Genomic DNA, 12,185 nt, shown 5'->3' with positions numbered 1-12,185 from the left:
ATATGGAGCGAGCAGGCCTGACTCCAGAGGTTCAGAAGATTTTGCTGATGTTATCCGAACCCTCCCATCAACTCAGGTGATAACCATGACCCTAGCCTGCACCTTAATGACTTGAGTCGTTGAACCCAGATGAAGTAAACAAGCCATCCACTAATATTTTCATTTTTAACATAAACTCTGTATGCTGCCATGAAATCTTACTTTTTTATCTTTTTAGTTGTTTTAGAAACAGCAAAATCTGAGCCTGTGATAGTCTTGTTTTCCTTTTCATCTTCAGATTACACTTCCACACCTCTCCTATTTAATGCACTTTATTCCTAATATTTTTCTTATTGCATGAAAAAAAAACCTTTTCCCTTCATATTCATTCTCTCTGTACCTTACCAACTCCTAGTTTATCCCCAAATCTTTTTTATTCCTTGTCATTGATTTCACTTAAATATAGCCTTTTCTTTAATATATATAATGTATAAAATACTATTTTATATAAAACATATGTATATCATATGTGTGTTATTTAAGGTAACTTTGGTTTACATTATTGTTTGTGTATTAGAAATATAAGGATCAAAAAAAAAAAAAAGAAAGCATAAGGATCCCTCTACAGTATTGTGAATGTACTATATACTATAGCTTGGCTATTGTAAATAGTGCTGCTAAGTAGCTTTCTAATCAAGTCAGTGATGTCAGTCATTCTGATGATGAAGGGGTAGATCAAGTTCTCTAAACCCCTTGAAGAAGGGTTTCCTTATGTTGCTTTGCGCCAGAACTTTGCTGAGCCCTTTGCTTGTTCTATAGAAGCTTTTTAATACATTTGTTACCTACTTTTTACAAAGGTAAGGATGAGGTACATTAGGAAGTGCTGCTATTTGTTTTTTAAGTCATGTAAAGCTCCCCTTGAGCTATGTGGGGAAGCGGGGCGTCACGGTGGGGGAAATCTTGCGGTGATGCCATCTGCAGTTTTTTGAATCCACTGAATGCAGAATTAGAGGACAGAATAATATCCACACACATAAATGAACCCGCACAGAAGAAATCCATGTTGTTCAAGGGCCAACTATGCTGTAAAGTTACAGAATTTTAGACTTGGAAGGAAACTGAAAATTAATAAATGTTCACTTCCCTACTCCCACCCTGTTTCTGAGGCCTATAGAGAGAGTCACAAATTTTTTTTAATATTATATCAAGTCTAATGACTGACAAGTTTTTCTTTTTTCTAAACTATATGGAAGTTGTACTGCCAAGTTTTTAAAAGAAAGAAATATGCAGTTTCTAATCCTGACATAGGATTTGGGTTTATATGCCTCCAATCGATGAGTAAAACAATATGCTTCAGGGGCCTCCTGGTGGCGCACGGGGTTAAGCCTCAGCATTATGAAGCATTCCACTGCCACTGTAGCATGAGTTCGATTCCTAGCCAGGGAGGTGACCCACAGGGGACAGCAGACCTCTCCTGTATCGCCCGCTGCTTCCCTTAGCAGTGTATTTCAGTCAGTCCGCCTGTTCTGTTCCCCACTCTGTCTCTGGTGAATCCTCTCACCCCCCACCTCTGCCTTACACCCCAGTTCTTGTATACATAAATAAATAAATCTTTAAAAAATAAATAATATACTTCATTATAATTCATTTTAATATTTTTATGTATCTATGTCTTTAAATATTTTCTACCATGTGTAGTACCCTTTATGTTCATAGCTTAGCAAATTTAATTTCTGATCACTTTTTAAATTAAGAAATACTATGAATCAAGCAGAATATGTACAAAGAAAATTTCTCAACAGTTGCACAGTCTGGTTCAACAATTACTAGAGAGATGAGAAAAACATTTGAAATCGTTAGTCACTAAAACTAGTTAAAACAGTTGTCTTTATCACCAAACACTGAATATAGCAAATACATTTTATTCAGAGATAAAGTTAATTGAAATCTTGAAAGACAACAGAGAACACTATTGAATATAGTTTTTAAGCAGTATTTCATTTTGCTGTTAATGCACTATATGTAGGTTGTACATATAATATGAAGAAGTATATTAATTGTTGCTTACTTCCAAAGCAAAACTTGAAAAAATTTGGAAGATTGTGACAACCATGAGCTCTAAATTTTATTTCTTTTGTACATTTATAGCCAATATCATTTATTTATTTTTTATTTTTTAGCCAATATCATTTATTGAGGTAAAATTTTACTTTTGAATTCTTGTTTTTCCGTGATAAAATATTATTCTCTTATTGGAGAAAATATTGTTGAGTTTTAAATGATAATAAGAACTGAAGATATGCATACTACATGAAATATTTAGACATTTTGTTATCTTTTATTTAACTGTAACTATAATTTAAGTATTTTTGTGTACAAGGCAATTGGTAATTAATTTGCATGACCCTGAATTGAGAAATTTTCTGTTTTATTACATTATTTATAAGGAAAGCATTTGTGAATTAAGAAATCAGATGTCTATTTTTCATGCTGTTTTCTTTACTAAATAGATTTTGTCCTTTCAACACTTAATATTTAAATGGATTTTTGTTCTTTGAGTTTCTCCCTGTTTATGTAATTTAAGCTCCTTTTATGGAGTTGAGATTCTAACTATACTTAATAATAAGTTAAGCAAGACATTTAATGAGGTGCCTAGGTAATATTTTGAATGATTTCATTCTCCCATTCTTTATGTGCATGTAGCTGGAAAATTAAGGGTGGCTTCCAAGGGACCTGCCACAAAAGTAGAGGTAATATGATCTCTTTTAGAGTAGTGAAGGAGTGTAGTCAGTGTTCATTACTTCATTCTCCAGTAGATATTTTCAGCACTAACTTGCTTGGAAAGCTAAGGCAGAATAAGAGGCATATTTAAAGTTAGATACCACTTGTTTCTGTATGCATATGATAAGATTTCTTAAAGATAAAAGTATAAAGGGTACTGGAAATGTACAAGTTAATATGTGAAATTTCTAATTTTATCAAGAAATTATGTTCTTATTGCAGTATAATAACTATACATTTATTAACTCATAGTGCTTTTAAATGACAGGAAATGTTTATACATCTCAATTTAGAAATAAATTGAGTCTAATGGAATAAAACACCTCACTTTTTCTTTTTAAAATAGTTTAACAGTATAAAATACAGAAGAAAATAAATATAATACTAGTTGGCTAGAGCATGGGAAATTTGTATGGTTTTTCTAGAGCAGATGTAATGTGTAAAGATGTAATGTGAGTCACATGAGCAATTAAAAATTTTCTAGTAGTCTCATTAAAGTAAAAGTAAATAGCTAATTAATTTTAACTATAATTTAATTAGTCTAATATATTTAAAATTTTATCATTCCAACATTAATATAGGAATTATTGATGAGATTGTATTAAGCGTTTGAAATGATGTATGTCTTACATTTATAACATCTCAACTATGAATGCTAAATTTAAAAAAAATTTTTTTAAAAGATTTATTTATACATACAAGAATTGGGGTACAGGCCAGAGTTGTGGGAGATGAGAGAATTCACCAGAGACAGAGTGGGGAACAAAACAGGCGAATTGACTGAAATATACTGCTAAGGGGAGTAGCAGGCAAGTCAGGAGAGGTCTGCTGTGCCATGTGGGTAGCTCCCTGGCCGGAGATCAAACTCGTGCTGCAGTGGCTGCAGCTAGCTTCATAGGTTGTGTCTTAACCCCTTGCACCACTAGGGAGGCCCTGAATGCTAAATTTTAACTTGAAATACTTAATTTGTATTTAGCTTTCATAAAATTTACAATTGAATAAGGTAAATTAAGATATCCAAGTTGTTTCAGGTACTTAACATTTTTCCAACTAAATCAAAAATTACTGAATTAAAAATACTTAAAATTAAGAACTCAGCTTCTTAGCCACACAAGCCACGTCATGAGGACTCAGTCATTTTGTGGTTGGTGATATTTGTGTATACGTCAGAGCTAGCTTGGTAATATATGTCAGTATATCAAATTTGTATAACCTTCGAGCTAGCAATCCCACTTGTAAGTACCTAGAAAAAATGGAAAGATACTTGTAGTATAATGTTCATCAGAACATTTTTATTTTCAAAGAAAAATCAAAGACAAAGAAAGAGAACTCAAGGTAAATTCTAATAGACACATATAAAAGAAGACTTCTCAGTCATAAAAATAGTAAAGTAATAAAGTTGATAGAATTTCAGCGTATAAAGATGGTATAATGGCCAAGGGTCAAGAAAACTTCAGTTTTGTTAAGGTGTGATGGTAATATTGACGATTTTATTATATTTAGAGGTAATCTGGTCTTTTCAAGATCTTGATTAAATATCAGTTATGCACCTTCATAATTAGAAAAAGAGTATATGCTTAATAGTCAAAGAGTCCACTTTTCTACTTTCTGTTGGCTATTATCTTTCTGACTTAAAAAAAAAAAAAAAAAACTGCACTCTTTTGGGGATGTCCTGGAGTAGCAAGGTAAGAGCTTTGGAAGAAAGGAAATGTAAACTTGAAAATGAAATCACTTAAAGACCACCTTTTCAAGTTGGTATCTAAAAATACTTGGTTGTTAATTTGAATTGGTGTTAGAAATGTTTGTTAGCAGTTTTATAAATCACATGAAGTTCTGTGAATAAGTTCTAAGTTGCTTAGCTTTATAGTCCTGTAGAGCATTACAGATGAATGTGATATTGGGAAGAAGGTTTGAAACATGAATAGTGGTTTCTAGGATGCTACATAATTTGTAGATGTGAAGAGACTGACAGTCTGAGTCAGATCTGTTGAGATACAAAAAGATTAAAAATTACTTGACTCTGAAAATAAGATGTATCTTTCCCAGATAACTCAGTCAATATGCATTTAAAATAATTGTTGTCTTTTTGTTACTCTATAATAGCCATTGAAAGGATCTTTTTTATTAGCATCTTATTTACAGCTATGAGTAGCCGAAAATTTCTATTTTCAAAATAAGTTGTTTGAAAAATTTAACTTGTAATTGACATCTGGAATTTGTAGCATAACTTAATTACTTTAAAAACAATTCTGTGAATGGTGGTTTTAATTCTCAGGGGAGGGGGCCTCCCTGGTAGCTCAAGGTGTTAATGCGCAGCCTGTGAAGCTGTCAGCAGCCTTTGCAGCATGAGTTCGATCCCTGGCCAGCCAGGGAGCAACCCACATGGCGCAGCAGACCTTTCCTGACTCAACCTGCTGCTTCCCTCAGCAGTGTACTTCGGTCAGTCTGCCTGTTCTGCTTCCCACTCTGTCTCTGGTGAATCCTCTCAACCCCACACCCCTGGCCTGTAACCCAGCTCTTGTATGCATAAATAAATAAATTTTTTTTAAACTAATTTATTTATTTGTACAAGCACTGGGTACAGTCAGAAGCGCAGGCGGGTGAGAGAGAATTCACCAGAGCCAGAGGGGAGAGCAGAGCAGGCAGACTGATGAAATACACTGCAGAGGGGAGCAGTGGGCGGAAGAAGAGGTCTGCGCGCCATGTGGGACCCTCGCATGGTGGCCAGGGATCGAACAGGCACTGCAGAGGCTGCGGGCAGCTTTGCAACCCAGCGCTCAACTGCTGTGCCACCGGAAAGGCCCAACAACTCATAGTTTTTCTAAAATGTTGTGTAATTTATTTTAAAATCTTATTATTTCATCTTTCACAGATACATACAAAATGAAGCTAATTAGATTGTTTGTTCCTGAAAACATTGACACATACCTTATCCACATGGCAATTGGGATTCTGGGAAATGATTTGAACAACAGACTGTTATGTCAACCTTCTTGTGATTCCAACAAAAAGAGATGTTTCCCCAACTCTGAAGAGAGCTGTTCAAGTTCTAAGAGAAGCAAGGAAGAAGTATGCACTGATACCAAGGTATTAATTACATGTTGAATTTTCATATAGTGTTAGTTTGTTTATACTAGAATGCTGTATTTTAAACTGTTATAAATTCTGACATAAGACTACTTTAAAGAATCTATGTGCTATGATTTTCTTTGCGTTTCATAAATCTGACTTGAGAAAGTGATTTTTTTTTTTAAATACAATAAAAGGGTAGTTATTATAATATGCTAAACAGATACACTATTTGTATTGTGTGGAAAGTCAGCTTATATTTTACTGCTGCATCAGAGTAAATATACAGCTTGGAAACTCTTTCATAGGTGTAATTAATATTGGCATATGGAAGTTCATGTGGTTAATGAAAATGAAAACAAATTTATTAGAAATACCCTGAAAATGTCTTATTATTCTGTCATTAATCACATTCTGTTCCTGTTAAGTATCTAAGAAGGACAATTTGTTGGTTAGGATCCTTAGTACATCTTAATGTGCTTTTTTGCATGACCACAGAAAGACCATGAATTTAGTGCTGTTTTAGATAGTATATTTTATTAAAATTAAATGTTTTGAAAATCCTTGCTCCGGTGTAAGGTAAATAGTAACCACAGAGGGCCTCCCTGGTGGCGCAGCGGGTTGAGCACAGCGCTGTGAGGCTGTCAGCAGCCTTTGCAGCACAGGTTCGATTCCCAGCAGGCCAGGGAGATGCCTACATGGTGTGGCATACTTCTCCTGTCTCACCCGCTGCTCCCCTCAGCAGTGTTTTCTGTCCGTCTGCCTGTTCTGCTGCCTTCTCTGTCTCTGGTGAATTCTCTCACCCTCCTGCACCTCTGGCCTATACCCCAGTTCTTGTATAAATAAATACATCTTTAAAAAAAAAAGTAACCACAAACAGAGTAACTTCTTTGATAATGTGACTCTATTAAATAATTGTATAAATTTGAAAATTTGACCTTCAGTATCTTCCAGATCTAAAATCTGACTATGTTAAAAGTTTATAAAACCTATTAAGTAAACAGAATTTTAGTTCCTAGATTATAAATACAGCATGGTAGTAGATGATTGCTAATATTTACTAGAGTATTAGAAACTGCATTTCAGTTCTAAGGTAATCTTTATAAAAGTTTTCCTGCATTTTCAATATAGTGTTTCCAAGTTCAAAAAACTCTCCTGTTGTTTTTGTGTAATATTCAGAATATGGAAATTTGGTTTATGAGATGCATAGCTCTGCCACTTATTTGAACTTTCTCTTCCTTGTCTCTATTATATCTTTCCTGCTTAATTTTGATTTAACCTTTCATTTCTCCTGAGTATGGGCATTCTCTTGGAAGACAGCATTAGCTGATCAAGAGAGTTCATAGGAGCCTGTCATTCTAGCCACTTATTACCAGTCAACTGGTAACCAGTCAGCAATTGACCCTCAACTGCTATTGGGTTGAGCAAAAGCCTTGCTCTTTTCAGATGCTGTTCTCAATTTATCACGCTTTCCAGTGTAGACCTGTGTCTCTTTTGGGATTCTATGTCTTAGGCTCCTCATTGCTTGTCTCTACCTTTTCTAGTACAGATGCTATACCATATAAGTCTTTTTTTAAAAAAAAAAGATTTATTTATTTATGCATACAAGAACTGGGGTATAGGCCAGAGGTGGGGGTGGTGGTGAGAGGATTCACCAGAGACAGAGTGGGGAGAAGAACAGGCAGATTGACTGAAATAGACTGCTGAGGGGCACAGTGGGCGAGTAAAGAGAGGTGTGCTGCACCATGTGGGTAGCTCCCTGGCTGGGGATCAAACTTGTGCAGCAGTGGCTGAGAATAGCCTCATAGGTTGCGTCTTAACCCCTTGCGCCTCCAAGGAGGCTCTATACCATATAAGTCTTATGGCTGTTGGTAGTTTCTCCTCACATGCTTATTGTTTGGGTATCCTAAAAATACCTTTAAAATTAGTTTCATTATAAATGTAGATGATAGATTTTGGTTTTGCTAATTGGTTTAACTGTTCAAATGCTATGTGTAGAAATATAAAAACTATGCTGCTCCTGCCATTATATACCCAGAACCCTCTTTTATATTACTTTCCTTTTTGTTTTTCTTGACTGCATTAGAAGAGAGAGTGCTATTTCCTGCCACATCACTGAGTTTGGTTTTAAACTAAAATAATCAGTATTATTTACAAACTACTTTAAGATACTCAGGGGAAAAATGCCTTATGGATAATATATCCATCATTGTTGAAATTTAGTACTCCAGGATACTAAAAATTTTCTTAGCTTTGCTTTTTTAGGTATTTTAGTTTGGCAAAGAAAGTGGCACATGCTATAACTATTTTGAATTCTATAAAAATTATAAAGGTTGCTGGGACATGTCCTGGTGCTATTTCATCAAAAGAAGAGATTGACAGAAATTCACCAAGACTCACTTCTGGGAATCAGCCATCCAGTGATCCAGAAATAGACGATTTATTTACGGATTCTCATTCACAGGTAAATTGATTTGACAAAATTGGGGGTTTTTTTCCAAGTTTTATTGATTTGCTAATAATTATGTAAGTATATGATTAAGAGGAGTGCAACTTCACACCTCCCTGTGTGTATGTGCGTCTCTTACCATCTACCAACTTTCCCATGCTAAAACACTATCACCAGGCCTCCCTGGAGGAGCAGGGGATTGAGTCGCAACCTGTGAAGCTATCTGCAGCCTCTGCAGCACAAGTTCGATCCCCCACAAGGGAGAAACCCATAATGTGCAGCAGACCTCTCCTGACTTGCCTGCTGCTCCCCTCAGCAGTGTACTTCGGTCAGTCTGCCTGTTCTGTTCCCCACTCTGTCTCTGGTGAATCCTCTCACCCCCCACACCTCTGGCCTGTACCCCAGTTCTTGTATGCATAAATAAATAAATCTTAAAAATAAATAAATAAAACCTTATCACTTTCCATCCCCTATTCCCTTCCTTCTCTCCCTCATCTACTCTGGTAACTAGCATGTTTTTCAGAGTCTGAGAATATTCTTGTTTTGCCAGTTTGTTTTCTTTGGTTATTTATATTATACAAATTAATATGACCATCTGGTAACTGTCTTTTCTCCTTCTGAGTATTTCATTTAGCATAATCACCTCAATATTAATGTATTTTATCCTAATAGGCACTATTTCATCTTTTTAAATAGCTGAATAATATTCCATTGAGTATATATTTCACAATTATTTTATCCAGTTGTCTGTCAGTGGGCATTTAGGTTGGTTCCATAACTTGGCTGTTGTGAATAATGCTGTTATGAGCATAGAAGTATGTAAAATTTTTTTGTGTGTTTCATATTTCATGGTGTTTGGGTAAAAATATAATAGTGGTTTTTCCATTTTTATTTTTTGAGTAATCTTCATACCATTTTCCATAGAGACTGCACCAATTTTCTATAGAGGCTACATTCCCACAAACAGGGATGAGTTTTTCCTCCACATCCTTGCCGACATATGCTGTTTCCAGGTTTCTTAATATAGACCTTTGTCACGGGGTGAGGTGATATCTGATTGTGATTTTGATTTGCACTTCCCTTACAATTGGTGTTATTGCACATTTTTTCATGTGGCTGTAGGCCATTTGAATGTCTTTTTTTCTATGTAAGTTTCTGTGTAAGTCTTTTGCCTCTTCTGGTTTTGTTTGGTTTTATTTGGTTTGGCTCTTTGTTGTTTGGTTTTGTCACTCATGTGATGTGCAAATATCTTCTCCCAGTCCACTGGTTGACTTTGTTTTTGTGGTGGTTTCAAGGCACAAAGGCTTTTTAGTTTGATGTAGTCCCATTTGTTTATTTTTGGTTTTGTTGCTGTTGAAGTTGCCACTCACATGCAGCCTTGTCCAGGAGTGTATTGCCTGTGTTTTCTTTTATGTATTTTATGGTATCAGGTCTTATAGCTAAGTCTTCAACCCATTTTGAATCAATTTTTGCATATGATCGCATTTCATTCTTTTGCATGTGGCTGTCCAGCACTATTTTTTTGTTTTATTCCTCCACTTTTCTCTCAGAATTGTTTTGCCTATTTGGAGTTTTTTGTTTCCTTGAATTATATCTGCTAGCAACTGAAGTTATCTGTTGGCAACAGGATTGATACTAAAACCTTTTAAGTCTTGAAGACTTGTGATTTGTACAAGGCTGTTTTATGCTGACAGTCTTTCAATAAATAGGTGAGTTGATCTTAGAGGAAAAGCTTTCAGTTTTTTATCTTTGAGTATTCTTGTTGCTGTGGACTTGTCATACTTGGTCTTTATTATGTTGAGGTTTCTTCCTTCTGCCCTCTTTATTGAGAATTTTTACCATAAGTGGATTTTGGATCTTATGAAATGCTTTCTCTACATCTATTGAAATGATCATGTGATTTTATCTTTCCTTTTGTTGAAGTGTTGAATCACAGGGATAGATTTGCAGATGTTGAACCATCTTTGCATACCTGGAAAAAAATCCCACTTTTTCATGATGTTTGATCCTTTTAATGTATTGTTGAATTTACTTTGGTAAGATTTTATTGAGGATTTTTATATCTATGTGCACTAAAGATATTGGTCTGTAGTTTTCTTCTTTGTGTGTGTGATATCCTTGTCTGCTTTTAATATCGGAGTGATGTTGGCCTTATAAAATATATTTGGAATCATTCCCTCTTAAATTTTATGGAAGAGTTTGAGAAAGATGATACTAGTTCATCGTTGAAGGTTTGCTCGAATTCAATTGTGAAACCATCTTACTCTGAGCTTTTGCTTTTGGGAAATTTCTGATTATTGTTTCAATTTCCTTGTTTGTAATTGGTCAGTTCAAATTTTTTATTTCTTCCTGATTCAGCCTTGGGAGAGTGTATGATTCTAAGAATTTATCCATTTCACCCAGGTAATCCAACTTATGGTTATAAAGATGTTCGTAGTAGTCTCTTATGATCCTTTGTGTTTCTGTGATCTCTATTGTAACTTCTCTTTTATTTCTCATTCTGTTTATTAGAGTTTCTGTCTTTTTTTCTTGGTGAGCCTAGTTAGAGTTTCCTCTATTTTGTTTATCTTTTCAGAGAACCAACTCTTGGTTTCATTCATCTTTTGTGCTGCCCTTGGATTAAAAAAAATATTTTCTTCAGGAACTTTTAATTTAGGATTCAGAGACTTCAGTTAGTACATGAGCACCATTAAATTCTGCTAAGTATTATGCATGCATACATTAATTTTTTCCTCAGAAGTGTATTTCTAGTTTTTAGCAGGTTCTCAAAAAAGTCTGTGAAGCAAAAAACAATTTAAGAAATTTGTTCATCAAATTTTTTTGAATATCACCTATATCTCAGCATCTCTGCAAAGTGCTGATAATGGCTGACCTGCTTTTCTATTCTGTCTGACATTGTACATTTAGAAGTTATATGGTTTTCAGATGTCTCACATAACTTTGTGTACATGTGCATACCACATGCTTTTTCCCAGGCAGAAACATTAAATTTACCATTTTGGCCAACCCAAAGCATATACACAATGTGACATAGATGTGAAATAATTTTACAGTTCTTTCCTACCCAAGTGAGTGTCTATACCTGAGTACCTAAGAATAGATAACAGGGGGACAAGTTTGATACAGAAATAGATTGTGTAGATCTCACTGTTTTGTTTTATCTGGAGAAAAGATGTTGGATGTGTATTAAGTAACCTATGTTACTTTATACAAATAGTGTGCATTGTTAATAGTACAAATATTCTTTCTGTATTTCTTTCCTATAGATTTCATCTGAAACCTTAAATACAAAATTACCTGAATGGCGTGCCAGAGGAAATTATGCCAGCAAGAAATCAGTAACCAAAACAAAAAAGGGGGTCTTTTTAGTTAATCTGGCATTCGTCAGAGGAATTCTGTATGTCTTGTTTTGTTTATAAGATGGGAGTTTCATTTCTGAAGGAAATAATATTTCAATTAAAAAATTACTCTATTCTCAAAGTAAAATTCAAGGACTGACATCGTAAAACAGCATTGTACTGTTTATTGAAGGACTGACATCGTAAAACAGCGTTGTACAATTCACATAAAGCATGTAAGTCTTCAAGAACCTGAGTGAGTGTATCACAGAATAGAGTATTAAATTAATTTCATACAAGATTGCTTTATGAAACTGTGTAACTGCCCTTTTTTTCTAATTTAATTTAACATTTATCTGGAAAATGTAATGTGCAGTGATTTGATATAGCTAACAGCTTAGTAGTTCTTTGATGATTGTATATAATATATATTTCTATATTATCAGAATTCTGTCTTGCGAATGAAAAAAGCATAATTACTTTCAAGTTATCTTTACTATTTTTAGAAGAAGCTGTTGTACACATTGTTAAGTGGTGTTAGTAGACCAGACCAATGAAAATAAAATAAC

At 34.6% G+C, this 12,185-nt stretch overlaps 1 protein-coding gene across 1 annotated transcript; it reads left to right on the top strand.

Annotated features, from left to right (window-relative positions):
• The first annotated feature begins 49 nt into the window (after positions 1-49).
• Positions 50-11,876, top strand: LOC119258221 (bifunctional 3'-5' exonuclease/ATP-dependent helicase WRN-like). The gene is made up of 5 exons (XM_037526673.1): positions 50-76; positions 5,633-5,847; positions 8,162-8,293; positions 11,545-11,675; positions 11,810-11,876. Exons 2-5 carry the CDS (start codon positions 5,644-5,646, stop codon positions 11,874-11,876), a joined length of 534 nt encoding a protein of 177 aa, XP_037382570.1. The 5' UTR covers positions 50-76; positions 5,633-5,643.
• Positions 11,877-12,185: the final 309 nt, after the last annotated feature.

Source organism: Talpa occidentalis, unplaced genomic scaffold (genome assembly GCF_014898055.3).
Source record: "Talpa occidentalis isolate TD23 unplaced genomic scaffold, MPIMG_talOcc4v2.1 talOcc4.4, whole genome shotgun sequence".
Lineage (NCBI taxonomy): Eukaryota > Metazoa > Chordata > Mammalia > Eulipotyphla > Talpidae > Talpa > Talpa occidentalis.
This window is presented reverse-complemented; position numbering and strand designations above follow the sequence as displayed.